We start from the raw sequence: 15662 nt of genomic DNA on the forward strand, positions 1-15662 counted from the left end.
CTTCATGTCTCATAGTATACAATGTGATACATGTATTGCACAACAGTACATTAATTATTAATCAGTTATCTTGAGATATCAAAACTGGTTTTCTTGTGGTTGTGACTGAAATGTATCTTGAGCAAACAACTCCATGTTTTCTTCCAACATTTCAACATCGCTGAAGAGTCTCTGTTCTAGCCGCATGTCGGCTGATTACATCATTGTTTATGATCAGAACGTACTTTAAAGATCCTTTCTTCACTTTCTCTGTTACATAGTTTATGTTTACACAAAAATGTACCAGTTTGGCCTAAAGTTGTTTGGTTTCCGCTTAACATAAACTCAAATATGAAAATTCCCAGTATCCAACACATTTATGGACAGAGTGTTCTTTCAGACAAAAAGGATTTATTTATTTAATAGAACAAGTAGCAAACCACTATAAGTTAAACAGACTCATAAATTAAGAACAGGTTAGTAAATGTTGCTGGCGAGCATGCTGAAATCATTTGTGTCACTGCAAACTTAGAAACAGAAAATTAGAAAAACCTAATAAGACTTACTTACTGACAAAATGAAAATGCTTTACAGACTTTATATGTAGATGAAGTTATATATAACCGCTGTAAATATCTGAAGGTGGTATGTGCACGCTCCTTCCTCTTCACAGCACCATCCCTCCACCCATGATCTCCATCCTCTGCAGGGAAGAGAGAAAACCGTTCAATCAAGTGTGTGTTCGGCCATTACTCGAAAGACACTAAGTGGATGATGGGATTGACATTATTTGTAATATTGTTTATTAAGGAACAAATTATATTCCATCTTTATACTTACTGGCTTTTGTATATTTCACTATTTGTATTATCTTTTGTTGCGTATTGCATTAGAAAAATCCCCTCCAATTATTATTATTATTATTATTAAGAATAATTGTGACAAAACTTCTCATTAGAGCTTGACATATAAATTGACCAATAAAACCCTGGATTGGATTATATTGCCAATGTGTTTGTTACTGTGATTCATAAATAGAATGGGCATATTCTGCCCCCTCCTGACCTAAAGGTAAACAGCAGCCAGGATGTACGAGGATCAGAGACCAGCGATGAGTCAAAACCTCAACATTCAAAATCAAAGAACCAACAAAAGGAAATGAGACGCATACAGACCGTCTGCAACATTAGTGCCCTTTACCTCAGGCGGTCCTATGAAAGCCAGCCAATCAGAAGAGTGTGTCGGGAGCAGTCCCATCGACTGACACTTGTAGATGGCCAACGCCGAGCCCAGGAGATTACCCACCAGGTACACGAGGCCCTGAAGCCACTGCTGACTGGAGCTCTCCAGCAGCTTAAAGGCTGAGACCAGAAGGACACAAGAATGAAATGCAAGGAAACTCTGACACAGAAAATTAAAGGGATAGTTTGGGGAGAAACAGACGGGAGTACCGGCACGAAAGTAAAGCAATTTTCCCAGCTTTATCTTCCTGTCAGACAGCCCTTACTGCAAGGTCAAGCAGTGAAAATATTCTAAATATAGTGTACACGTAAGCTGATATTGATATATTTTCTAAAATACACAGCAATACATTGCTTTGCTTCTGTGCCGGTACTCCCGTCTAAGTCTCTGAACCGGGGGCGAAGTGAGGTTGTACCTCAAACTATCCCTTTGACTAGATGTGAGCTAGAACTGATTCTTAAACACTCTGATCCACATGAGGAATACAAAATAAAAAAGTGGGTGAAATAGACATTAGGATTTCCATATTCAGTTTCGAGTAACTCACAACAACGTGAACGCCGGATACTCACTGGCAGACATGGACATGAGCGCCTGTATGGGCCTCCAGGCCATCATGCAGACCATCATGATGGGGAAGATGGAGATGGTGTTGCCCGACATGTACATGATGAACAGGTTCATGGGGATCTGTTTCAGGGGCCCGAGAGCCACGTCCCAACACCGCTGTACGACAAAAGGAGGAAAGAGTCAGAGGTACACACTTAGCATCAACGTATTCATTTATTCTCCCACGGACGTTACACTCCTGTACGGATGATTGTTCTAGACACCATTAAGATGCTGCTTTACCTTCTCCACCAGGTTCTTGTCCGTCTCCTGTATGCTGGTGTCGGGGACGGGTTTTTCAGAGAAGCCGATGGGGTAAACAACGTCTCCCTGACCGCCCTGACGGTCACCACGACTCCTGCGGCACAGAGGCAACACAGATAGTTTAGCGTTTATCCCTGGTGAACGACTGTGAGAGCTTCCAGGGAGAAGTGACACACTTTCTGTTTCACCGGTTTGTAATCGATGTAAGGCTATGAGCAGTAATTTAGCACATTCTCTCTGGTGAGTGAATTGTATTATTGAGTGTATGTGGAGGTTTGTCCTTTAATTGTTTCATTACACTCTGTTCGTTTACCTGGTGTTGCCCATGCTCAGCTCCAGAGCCCACTTCATCCTCCTGGCCCCGCCGCCTCCTCTCGTCGACAGAGCTCCTCCTCCTTGTCCCCCTGGAGACGCCATGGCAACCGGCTTCACTGTTAACCTCAGAGACAGAAAGCAGCTACACGAAGAGATAAAAACAACAGAAATCAGATGGGCAGTCGTGCAGCTCTCCAACACTGTCCATGTAACGGTCTCTGGTATTTCTGCGTGTAAATAAACAATATAACATCAAAAAGGGGTGCAATATCTTTTATTTATGTCTAATTTACAATACCCATCTCTAGAGTTTCTAAGGTCCGCAAGCGAGGGGGGTTTGGGGGTGGCTTTGACAGTAGTGTCAGAGGATCCAAAAAAAAACAACAAGTGAAAAGAAAGTGCCAAAAGGACTTAATAGTTATTTAAAAAATGGAGTCAGACCCATTCAGCAATATATATATGCATGCTATCAACTGGCCAAAACGAGCTTTGAACCTGTAACAAGCCCACATTTTGTGACTTTGTTTTTTCTGTAATATTTTGTCATGTTAATAACATCATCGTGATTGTGCAACACATGTCAAATGTCATGATGTCATGGCAGCAAAAGCCCCGTTATACGAAATAAAAAGTCATAGGGAGGTTATTATAAGCCAAGTTTATTTATTACTAATAAAGCCAATTTGATTGCACCAACGAGCAACGTCGCAGGGTTTCTCCTGTACGTGTAAATGTTATGTTAGCACAACTCAAACAGAAAAACTGAAAATGAAATCGACCCAACACGGTGCAAATTAGAATGCTACCATCACCTGACGTTACTGCTGTGAACTCAAACACGTCGTTATATTTAAAATAAGTCAACAAACCGTCACATAACATTCATCTTACCTTATAGGAGCATCCAAAAGACTGCTATATGCTTTATTCAGTGTTGTTTTTTGATAAAATGAGCGAAAAAGTAGCTTGCCGTGCTGGGGAATAAGTCCACCCTTCAACACTCGCTGTTTCCGGGGCACGCAATGATGACGCAGATGCGCTGGCGAACCGGATATTGCGTCACGTTTGATTTGTAAAGAAATTAAAAAACTAAAGTAATTAAGATATGCAATTTATTTATTTTATATATATATATATATATATATATATATATATATATATATATATATATATATATATATATATATATATATATATATATATATATATATATATATATATATATATATATATATATATATATATATATATATATATTAGCGGAGGTTTAAAAAAAAGGAACATTTTAAATAAATGTATGGTTTGGATTTACTAAATATGACAGGATCTCTTACTCTAAGTTTTATGTAATTAATGTATTTGTTATTTTGACCAAATTATATATATGAATAAATCCACATTTACAAGCAGAAAGCCAAACCTTTTCGGAGCTGATTATCTATGTCAACTAATACTCTTTAAATATATACATTTTATATCTATAAATATATAGATATATATAATAATATATATAAAGTTTATTGGACTTCAATCACATAATTGAATGGGTAGATTTCACATACAGTATATTATATGTATATATTTCCCCTAATTAAACTGTAATATAAAAATATTTATTTACAGATTCTTTAAGACTAATAAATAACAATACATTTACCTCTACTCACCGTAATTTGGTAAATGATTTTATATTAAAGGTATAAGTGATTTTGGATGCACTATACTGTATATTTGTTGAGTGATATCTGCATGTTTGTGAAGACATTTCAATATAAAAAAGAGAAATATAAACAAACCAGAATAGTATCAAAGCATTTATTTTTCAGGACAGTGTCTTCATTGTTTGCAACTATATTATATTAAACAACCTGTCAACAATACAAAACATTAAACATCTGTGTGCAATCTTTACAATCCGTTTAGGTGCCGTTATATACACATACACACACAAAGTCATGTAAATGAAGCAGTGCAAATTGAATTGTAAAGTGTGTTATACAGGCACAGTGGTTATGTACAGTGTGAGCATTATTAAAGGCACAAGTAGAAACCAACACTGCTACTCATCAGACTCCTTCATCATCAAGTTAATACGTGTGCAAAGCTCTTAAAGCTACAGTTTGTTCATCAGACCCAATCGGATCACATTTTAGTCACATGTAGTTCTGAGGCCAGATAGGACAACCAGATATGGTCAAACTGCAGAACACCAGAAGTTCAGAACAAGGTCTCAAATGCATGTCCAGTGTGATCAGACAGAGCTAAGCATCCAATCAGCTGAACACTATATACTAGACTTTAAAGAACATAGAAAGTTGTTAAATAACACTTGCTGCATATTACCAGAATCCTCAAAGACTCTTTTAAACACGTGGAAGAAAAAAACATTCTGTCTGCTGCTCAATAAAAATGTGATTTGTGTCCCGCTTCCCAACTTATGACTGTTTTCTATCAAAGAAGCCAGAAATGACATATCTCCAACAACAACATGATACAAAGTAACTTCAATATATTTAAGCTCAGTTAAAGAAAATCTGGAGATTTAGGACAAACTGAGAATCATCCAAGATGCTTTACTGCAAAGTGTGAACAGCACTTAAACATGTGTTAATAAACATCTCATGTTCTACTGGATAAAGTCAGTAATCATTACTTAAAAGTTAATCTTTAGGATTAGATGAGACTCAGCCTGAGGACTAAATGTTTGTATGTTGTGCAGTGTCTTGTTCACGCTCAGATCAGTGTGTGTGTGTGTGTGTGTGTGTGTGTGTGTGTGTGTGTGTGTCACTTGTACAGGCTGAGCTCTGGGCTGTGGTACAGACACATGTAGGAGTCACAGAGCAGGCGGCGGACGGACTCCCGTAAGGAGGAGGGGTCAATTCTGCTCAGCTCCTCCTCTGACAGGCTGAGGTAGCGGCCCACCTCTGGACACGCCTTCACCTGGGGGATGTTGAAGCCGTTCTCGCCACCTGGGTGACAGATATGCGAGCGCTTTAACAGTGTTTGTTTTTGTGTTTATTTTTATTACCAGAATCTAACTGAGGGTCTCTCACCTTCTCGGTCTGCCATACTGTCAAAAAACAGCCAGTCGGCGGGGAGGGGCCCGTGCTTGACGAAGCTCACGTAATGGCTGGTCTCGATGCACGTCACGGCAAAGAGAGACATTCGCTGACGGGTGCTGTGCAGAGGGCCGCTCCACGGCCCCCCGGGGACAGCAATGCTCACCGGGTTGTGGGACGCCCGCTTCCTGTGACTGTGGACCTGATGAAAATATATATAAATATATTATATAAAAGTACATAAGAGACTCGTGCTTCACATTAAACCTATACATGTTTATCATTATTATATTAATATTATTATAATATAGAATAGAAAGCACTTATTGTCACTGTACTGATTACACATAAATTAGGAGCGCTTCTCCTGGTCAGTGCAAAAAAAAAGCACTAAATAAATGTAATTATTGCACTAAAATAAATGTAATAATTGCACTAAATTAAATGTAATCTTTGCACTAAAATAAATGTAATCTTTGCACTAAAATAAATGTAATTATTGCACTAAAATAAATGTAATAATTGCACTAAATTAAATGTAATTATTGCACTAAAATAAATGTAATAATTGCACTAAATTAAATGTAATTATTGCACTAAAATACATGTAATTATTGCACTAAATTAAATGTAATTATTGCACTAAATTAAATGTAATCTTTGCACTAAAATAAATGTAATTATTGCACTAAATTAAATGTAATTATTGCACTAAAATAAATGTAATTATTGTACTAAATTAAATGTAATTATTGCACTAAAATAAATGTAATTATTGCACTAAAATAAATGTAATTATTGCACTAAATTAAATGTAATTGTTGCACTAAATTAAATGTAATCTTTGCACTAAAATAAATGTAATTATTGCACTAAAATAAATGTAATTATTGCACTAAATTAAATGTAATTATTGCACTAAATTAAATGTAATTATTGCACTAAAATAAATGTAATTATTGCACTAAATTAAATGTAATTGCTGCACTAAAATAAATGTAATTATTGCACTAAATTAAATGTAATTATTGCACTAAAATAAATGTAATTATTGCACTAAAATAAATGTAATTATTGCACTAAAATAAATGTAATAATTGCACTAAATTAAATGTAATCTTTGCACTAAAATAAATGTAATCTTTGCACTAAAATAAATGTAATTATTGCACTAAAATAAATGTAATTATTGCACTAAATTAAATGTAATTATTGCACTAAAATAAATGTAATAATTGCACTAAATTAAATGTAATTATTGCACTAAAATACATGTAATTATTGCACTAAATTAAATGTAATTATTGCACTAAATTAAATGTAATCTTTGCACTAAAATAAATGTAATTATTGCACTAAATTAAATGTAATTATTGCACTAAAATAAATGTAATTATTGTACTAAATTAAATGTAATTATTGCACTAAAATAAATGTAATTATTGCACTAAAATAAATGTAATTATTGCACTAAATTAAATGTAATTGTTGCACTAAATTAAATGTAATCTTTGCACTAAAATAAATGTAATTATTGCACTAAAATAAATGTAATTATTGCACTAAATTAAATGTAATTATTGCACTAAAATAAATGTAATTATTGCACTAAAATAAATGTAATTATTGCACTAAATTAAATGTAATTGCTGCACTAAAATAAATGTAATTATTGCACTAAATTAAATGTAATTATTGCACTAAAATAAATGTAATTATTGCACTAAATTAAATGTAATTATTGCACTAAAATAAATGTAATTATTGCACTAAATTAAATGTAATTATTGCACTAAAATAAATGTAATTATTGCACTAAAATAAATGTAATTATTGCACTAAAATAAATCATATTGCACATGAGGTGTCATTTAATGCTTGCTGGAGTTAAGTGAGCTCGTGCCCCAGGGAAAGTAAACTATTCTTAAGTCTGGTGGTCTGTGCTTGGATGGTCCTGTTGCATATCATATTCATTTAAACCTGCAAATCATTGTTTTTTTGGGTACCTGTGTGTTACAGGTGTGACAGTACTGCTTGAGATGACCGGGAGTGATGTCGCGGTCTTCGTAACACTGGAAACACTCCCACTCAGCTACAGCCTGACAGATACTGCACTGTCTCAGAGCTAGAAAGAGAAAAACACTACACTTCAGTAAAAACTGGGCACAGTACAATAAGAAATGAAGTGAATGTATGAATTAATAAACTAAAATGCAGCTAAACTGTAGATTTCCCTCCCCAGAATTGTCCCTACTGTCGTCCAGCAGGTCTGTGATGTCCAGGCTGAGGGTGGGCAAGATGGCGTCGAACATTTTGAAGTCCTTTCCAAACCGAGGCATGAGCAGTAAGAGGCAGGAGGGAGCCTGGTGAGGTGATCAATAAATACACATGATCTGACAGTGTCTCATGTGACTCAAGAAGGTCAAATATAGTGAAACAACTCGTTTCTGCTACCTCGACAAACTTGAGGCCGGCGAGGAGGAAGGAGGACTCCAGCAGCGTCTGGACGCTGGCGACCCTCATCGGACTGGGCGACGGCGAGGCGAGAGGGATGGGGGAGTTAATTGGGGAGAGGGGTAAGGGTGAGGAGGGAGAGGGAGGAAGTGTAGGAGGGAAGAGCTGGTACAGGTGACACTCCTGAGGCTGCTGACTCATCGATCTGAAAGAGAGGAGAACAAAGGAATCGGTGAGTAATTAAACGTGTACAAGATGTTTTGCTTGTTGTTAGATGTTTGGTGTCCGACCTTCACTGTGCAGAAGGATTTAACACTAGAAGGCTGTTTTCATGTACATCTGCTGAAGGGGGGGGGGGGGGGGGGGGAGTTTCTCTGGGCTCACTTTAAAATCTCACATTTTTAATCAGGTCATTGAACTTTGTGTCAAATGTCTGGCTAATGTTCAGTCAATGTCAGAACACAGTGAAAGCAGGAAATGACTGAGTTGAAGTGAAGCAGAGTGTGTGTGTGTGTGTGTGTGTGTGTGTGTGTGTGTGTGTGTGTCGTTACCTGATCTTGAGGAGCGGCTCGACTCGGAGGAGCTGGAAAAGCTTGTTTAGGAACTCTTCAGGATCTGAAGGACAGAACAAAATTCCTCAGTGTGACACACACACACACACACAACACACACACACACACACACACACACACACACACACACAGACACACACACACACAGACACACCTTTCTCCTGGTTGGTGAAGCCCATGTTGTTGTTCGCAGCCTCCAGCAGTCGTCTCAGGGCCATGGTCTTACTGGCACACACGTAGCCATACCTTCAAAGCACACAGATACTTCAGGAGGGCTTCGTATATTAAACATAATCACAGCGTCGTCTTATTATTAATGAGGTCACACGGAGTATTAGGGCCATTGTACCAAAGTCAAAGTTTTGAGTAGTTCTCGTCTACGACTTTAAACCTCTGAAAGTGTTTTTCTGAATATTATCCCAGCTTCGTATTTAATTATTTATTTTTAGGTCCTAATACAGCGTCGTAGGAAAGACTGTCGAAGTCAATGTGATGGTTGTGACATTAAGCGGGGGAGCAGTGGCAGTAACAGAAAGAGCGATCGAAGCAGTATAATTGGTAGCAATGCTGTAGAACCAGCTACCACATGTATTTATACCATTAGCACTGTAGAAAAACATTCACACCTTCGCAGGGGGTTGACTATCTCACAGCGCAGCAGGTCCTGAGCCTGACGGGAGTCTTGGTCCGTTTCAGGGTCAGAGGGCCAAAACAACACCCAGTCTGCTGAACTGCAGCAGGAGAACAGACTGCACACACACACAGGTGATGTCACACGTGTGTGTGATGTGGATGACATTACAACAATATGTATATCAGTTTAAAGATTTGACACACATCCTCTTTAGCGTTGACACAACATTTCTCCTCTCTGGTACAGAGTACGCAAACAGCCTCAGAGTTCTACCTGAACAGCGTAGCGTCCAGGTAGCAGGAGTTGAGGTGACCCTGGATGCCTCTCTTCCAGCCCTGGTAGAAATAAGCGGCCTGGTCCCCGTCCACAGGGGGAGTGTGCTCCTCCACACGCTCACTGCCCCACTCTGCGAAGGCTGGGAGACACACAGGAGACAGTATTACAGATGCACTCACGGGGCACACCAATATCATGGCTGCATGAGGAAGTGCTTTTAGATCCAGTTCCTCTAACAGTCAATAGATACTGGCACTAAAGTCTCCAGAGTAACTTAGTGAGACACTGCAACCCTCCTACCTATAGAGTTGCATCGCTCCACTTGATTGACAGGTGTCTCAGGAGCGGGAAACCTGGAGTCCCGTCTGCAGTTGCGAAGCTTGACAAACAGCCCCTTGTTGGGCGGGCAACGGAAGTGACGCTCACCGAGGTAACTGCCATCCGTCCCTGCAGACAGCTCCTGGTCCTGACACACACACACACACACACACACACACACACACACACACACACACACACACACACACACACACACACACACACACACACACACACACACACACACACACACACAGTTTTTCCATCTTTGATATAAAAACAAAGTGGACCTTAAAGAAACTAAACTGCTGAACTTAATTAAAACTGAAGCCGTAACTTTCACCCTACCAGTTCAATTCCTGCCACCGGCTCTAAAACCCCCCCGATCTGTCCAATCCAGCGAATAACCCCAAAAAGCGGCGGATCGTTCACTTCAACCATCGACCCCACTTCCAGATCCGGGTCCGGTCCTGCCTCCCCGTCCTCCTCTGCAGCTTCACTGTTGTCCGGAGACCTCAGCGGAGAAGGAGGGCCGTGCACGCCGTTGGTGTGCTGCAGCTGGTCGGTGGCGGTCGGCGACGTGGGGCTGCGGGGTTTGGGATGTGGTAGAGGAGGCAGGAGCTTGTGGACGGGTTTCGGTGGCGGCAGCGGAGGAGGTTTAACTGCTTGTTTGCCGGGGGGCATCAGGGCGACTTTGGGAGCAGAGGTGGACGGTGACACAGGGCCTGGTTTAGTGACGGGGGGCGGCGCTGGCTTCAGGATGGATTTGGTCATTTGGAAAGGAGGGTTGTGACGGTGGGATTTCGGCTCTGGGGACAAAATGGAACAAGAGTTAGATGTTGAGCGATATGTTTGCACGCAGATATAAAGTCACATGTTTCCATAAAGCACCTTTACATCCTCAAAAATATAAAGATTATTATCTCATCAGTAAATAAATAACACAACATAATAAAAGGAATGATGACGTGGGTGCTGGTTATGTCTCACTGGAAATTTAACTAAAAATAACCTGGAAAACTTCTAAGATCCTAAGAACAGGCCAAAAGTTAATAAACAGCCATATGTTCTGCAAGTATCCCTGTAAACATCAGAGGACTCTTACCTGCTCCCTGATTATAAATGGCTGTCGACTAAAGCTCCAAACACACTGCGAGCGTCTTGTTGTGCAACAGTAACCGTACCTGAGGAAACCTTGTTGATTGGCAGAAGTAGTCCATAGAGCGGAGAGGGAATGTGGCAGAGCTTCTCTGCCTTATAAAGTCCGTCCCAGTTACCAACAGGAGCGTCCTGTAACGTATCACACACACACACACACACACACACACACACACACACACACACACACACACACACACACACACACACACACACACACACACACACACACACACACACACACACACACACACACACACACACACACACACACACAGTCAAACACAGATGTGTGGAGAGCTATCCTTACAAACACATACGAGTGCCTGAATAAGGAATAAAGTAATAAGGATACATTATCAGGGTTACATACACAAAAACATCCATATTAACAGAGCGTGGAAACCTTTGTAAGTAGCTGTTAATGACTAATAACTACAATTATAAACTAATCAGGAGTCAGACTCTTCATATAACCAGGCTCGCACTGACCAGCAGGACTCCGACGTACGTCCCTGACGAGGACCGGCCGGGCAGGAGACCACAGAAGCGCACCTCTCCCGCATAGACGTTGTCCTCCAGGGGGAAACACACCCGCTGGCCCACATGGAGCGGTGGAGGCGACGCAGGGCCTCGGACCTGGACTTGGTTTTGAGCCGCGAGAGGCGCCGACTCGGCCGTTCGGGAGAGGATGCCCAAAGCGTGCGGCTGAGGAGGGCTGCTGGGACGATGCTGCTGGAAACTAATGTGACGACTGTGCTGCTGCTGCTGCTGCGGGTTTGGGCGGTCACTGCCATGTTGCCCGTTGCTGCGTGGGTGGTCTCTCTCACGGGCTCGCTCTTGTGCGTCGGCGACATTGTTGCGCCAGTGGCGGTGCCTGATGTGGCTGACCGGGAGGAAGAGGGCACAGGCTTCAGGGCAGGTGAAGAGCCGGTGGCCCTTAAAGGAGCCGTTGCTCACTCCTTTACCGACTCCGGAGCCCTGCAGAGGAGACGGAGAGGGGATAAGACAGAACAAGCTAGATAAACTGTCTGACCAATAAATCATGCATTTTCTACGTAAGTATATTTAAATAAATGCTGTGGCGGCATTAAGTCCAGTTCTTGCAATATTAAAGTTAGAATCTTTAATCTTTATTATAAGTGGTATAAGCGGCAGGATCTTAAATAACCACAAACTTCCAACAGCATCACAGAAAACGAGGCAAAAAGAACTCTCGTTGATTTCCCTTCTTACTTTCACTCCTAACGTCGTATCAGAGCTGCATTGTTAAATCACCCAGGAGTGAACGCTTAGGGATTATAACTCTAGTGTCAATAGTAACCGTATGGTGGATGCTAAAAGGTTTCCACTCATTTCCTCCATTCAAGTTTACCTTGAGCTGTACCCCAAAAAACACAGCGCTGCTCCCTCTGTTGAGCTGCCCGACCCATTTAAGATCTGCCTCCGCCAGCTCGTCCGGATAGCCTATTTGGACCCACAGCGGAGAATCGACAGGCAAAGTAGCCAAATGCTGCAGCCTTCTAGGATCACCTAGAAACAATAAAAAGTGCTCTGGCTTTACTTATTTACTTACCTTTTTAAAGATCACATGTTCCCCATTCAAAAACTAAAATGTACTGTGTATTTCTACTTCAGTGAAACGTCACATAATTCAAAAAGTACGTAGGAAACACTACAAAAATCACTTTTAGGATTGTCACTACCTCAATAATTACTGCTACTAACTAATAAATGTATTACTTAGAAGTTTTAGGCGAGCCTCAGGATCGGACACAGCCTCCAACAGGCCGCTGAGGTCAGTCGGGACATCAATCAGGAACTTCCTCTCTATTTTTAACATGATGCCATTGTCTAACACCTGCGAGGAAAACAGGAGGCAGAGAGAAAGAAAAATATGTGGATAAGGAAAGAAATTAGGGGCGAGTGTGAAGGTACACACACACACACTGAGAGGAAGTAAGATTAGTGTTAAGTATGTCCAGTATTTGAATAGGGTGACTCAACAGCATTCGGTGGATACGCTCAGTGATTAAAATAAAACTGATTGTTGGTGTTAACCTGCCTGATCCGTCTCACATTAAGCAGCTGTTTACAGCAAGAGAGTGCCGACAACCAGGTCAGTATATATAATATAATATATTATATAATATACATACAAATACATTATGCATACACGTATCATCCTATAAAAATAAATAACTCGACTTGATTACTGTAATGCACTCTTTACCGGCCTCCCAAACAAAACAACGGAGAGACTTCAGCTCATCCAAAACGCTGCAGCGAGGCTGCTGACTAGAACCAGGAGGAGAGACCACATCAGTCCAGTGTTAGCCGCTCTACACTGGCTTCCAGTAACTTTTAGAATTTACTTTAAGGTCCTCCTTCTTGTATACAAAGCCCTAAACGGAACCGCACCAACTTACACTGCCAACTCTCTAATAAACTATGTGCCCCCAAGAACATTACGATCATCCACTACTGGTTTATTAAATGTTCCCAGAAACATCCAAAAGAAAATTGGGGATGCAGCATTTAGCAATTATGTACAGCCTTTTAATAGTGATATTTTATATCTCTTTACTTTAGCCTTTTAATAGTGATATTTTATATCTCTTTACTTTAGCCTTTTAATAGTGATATTTTATATCTCTTTACTTTAGCCTTTTAATAGTGATATTTTATATCTCTTTACTTTAGCCTTTTAATAGTGATATTTTATATCTCTTTACTTTAGCCTTTTAATAGTGATATTTTATATCTCTTTACTTTAGCCTTTTAATAGTGATATTTTATATCTCTTTACTTTAGCCTTTTAATAGTGATATTTTATATCTCTTTACTTTAGCCTTTTAATAGTGATATTTTATATCTCTTTACTTTAGCCTTTTAATGGTGATATTTTATATCTCTTTACTTTAGCCTTTTAATGGTGATATTTTATATCTCTTTACTTTAGCCTTTTAATAGTGATATTTTATATCTCTTTACTTTAGCCTTTTAATGGTGATATTTTATATCTCTTTACTTTAGCCTTTTAATGGTGCCGCTTTAAACTAATTTAAATGATTTCATATATTTTTGCTATACCTGGTTTAACATTGAATGTGTAAAGGTAACTTCAATAAATTTCAGAGTGTGTATTTTTGAAAAACCTGAGATCAAATAGAGACCGTGTTACCACGGGAACAAGAGGAAGTTTCTCTCATAAATGTGTTTGAAAAAATATTATTGGAGAAAAACTGGCTTTAACCGATAGATTTAAGACGACCAGGAATGGGTAGCAAAGGGAGTAAACCAGTTGAAGGGCCACAGGGGCCCATTGTTGATCTCATGCTTTCAAAATATGGCTGATAGTTTAATGTGGTTTCCCGGCAGGAGGATCGTTAAGTACGGCACAGATCGGGAAACTAGGCATGATTTCCAATGTTATTTTATACTATTATAATTCTGCTATTTTTAATGCTACTTCATACTCATTTACATCAACACTGTGATTATTGTGCTGTAAATACTCTGTCTAATCTTGTACTATGTTTATGCTGTGAAGCACTTTGGGCTGCAATTCTTGTATGAAAGTTGCTATACAAATAAAGCTTATTATTATTATTATTAAAAACAATACAATAAATATTTATAGTATTTATGTTTGGGTATGTGTGTGTTCTATGTTTTACCTGGCTGCAAGATAAATGTCCCTTTAGAGACATTAGTTTAGTTTAGTTAATGTTTAGTTGAAGTAATTATAATTGTTTTGTATCCATTAACCTACAAATGATAAATCAATTTATTGTGTCAGGACATACTGAAAATAAGATATTAAATGTACATATATGACAAAGAAAGGCAGCTAATCCTTGGATTTGATCAGGATGGGCACGTTCATGATAACCTACATGCATCTTTATAAGAATGCAGAAAAGAAATCCTGAATTATTATGGTTTGATATAAATGAGAAATTGGAGTAGTAAAGCATGGATTAGTAAAGTATGGAAGAATTATGCAAACTGAATAATACAAATTATTGTCATTTATCAAGGCATACAAAATATACAATTTGTTTTCAAACGTGAACATGGAAATTGATAGTCTGCCTTGTAATTTATTGTTAATGTGTGTTAATACCTTGACCCAAGGGGAGTCGCCTCTGCTCTTGCTCGATTCTTGCTCCTGGCAAATGAACCCCCTCTGCAGCCGAATGGTACCTTCCAGCTGGTCCTGGATATTAAGGTCGGTCGAGATCAAGACTAGTTTGGGGGGGCGACGCTTCCTGGTTTGCTCATGGGCCCCTGACATCTTCTGTGTCTTTATTCGTAGCCGGTTCACGAAGAAATTAAATCCATAATTTTCCCTGTAAAATTAAGAAACATCATAATTTTCAAGACAAAACGACAAGAGGGCCGAAGTGCGCATCCACCTAAACCGCCTGTCGCGACAGGTAATGGCAGTTAGCGAACTAACGTTCACATTTAAACTTTCTTCATTCATGTTCAAAAAGAAGATAAAACCGTTAAAACAGCAAAAGCTAAATTTCTATCAAACTGTCGACGAACAAACCACCTTGTTAACTTTGTTTAAATACTGTAGACGTTCATCAACTACTCACCAACTTCATCAACTCTGGACGTCAATATTTCCTCTCACATTTAAAGGAGCTACGCTTCAATAACAAACCACACAGTGAAGCAGGAAGTAGCTTGACTGACACCAGTGAGAACCAATAGCAAGCGAGAGAAGTTCAGCGTGGGAGGAGTTTTAGCCAATCACAGCGACTGTGG

General features: G+C 39.5%; 2 protein-coding genes across 2 annotated transcripts; both read right to left on the reverse strand.

Annotated features, from left to right (window-relative positions):
* Positions 1-370: 370 nt before the first annotated feature.
* emc4 (ER membrane protein complex subunit 4) lies at positions 371-3461 on the reverse strand. Its single transcript, XM_029454847.1, has 6 exons — positions 3301-3461; positions 2408-2551; positions 2074-2188; positions 1794-1947; positions 1180-1340; positions 371-682 (listed from the first exon to the last, which is right to left on the reverse strand). Exons 2-6 carry the CDS (start codon positions 2509-2511, stop codon positions 647-649), a joined length of 570 nt encoding a protein of 189 aa, XP_029310707.1. The 5' UTR covers positions 2512-2551; positions 3301-3461; the 3' UTR covers positions 371-646.
* A 747-nt stretch (positions 3462-4208) lies between these two features.
* Positions 4209-15581, reverse strand: cyld3 (cylindromatosis (turban tumor syndrome) 3). The gene is made up of 17 exons (XM_029454813.1): positions 15491-15581; positions 15010-15235; positions 12624-12741; positions 12256-12413; positions 11373-11861; positions 10907-11012; positions 10071-10531; positions 9705-9870; positions 9402-9543; positions 9121-9243; positions 8649-8740; positions 8474-8537; positions 7923-8127; positions 7723-7831; positions 7475-7593; positions 5463-5670; positions 4209-5378 (listed from the first exon to the last, which is right to left on the reverse strand). Exons 2-17 carry the CDS (start codon positions 15178-15180, stop codon positions 5194-5196), a joined length of 2916 nt encoding a protein of 971 aa, XP_029310673.1. The 5' UTR covers positions 15181-15235; positions 15491-15581; the 3' UTR covers positions 4209-5193.
* Positions 15582-15662: the final 81 nt, after the last annotated feature.

Source organism: Cottoperca gobio, chromosome 18 (assembly GCF_900634415.1).
Source record: "Cottoperca gobio chromosome 18, fCotGob3.1, whole genome shotgun sequence".
Taxonomy (NCBI): domain Eukaryota; kingdom Metazoa; phylum Chordata; class Actinopteri; order Perciformes; family Bovichtidae; genus Cottoperca; species Cottoperca gobio.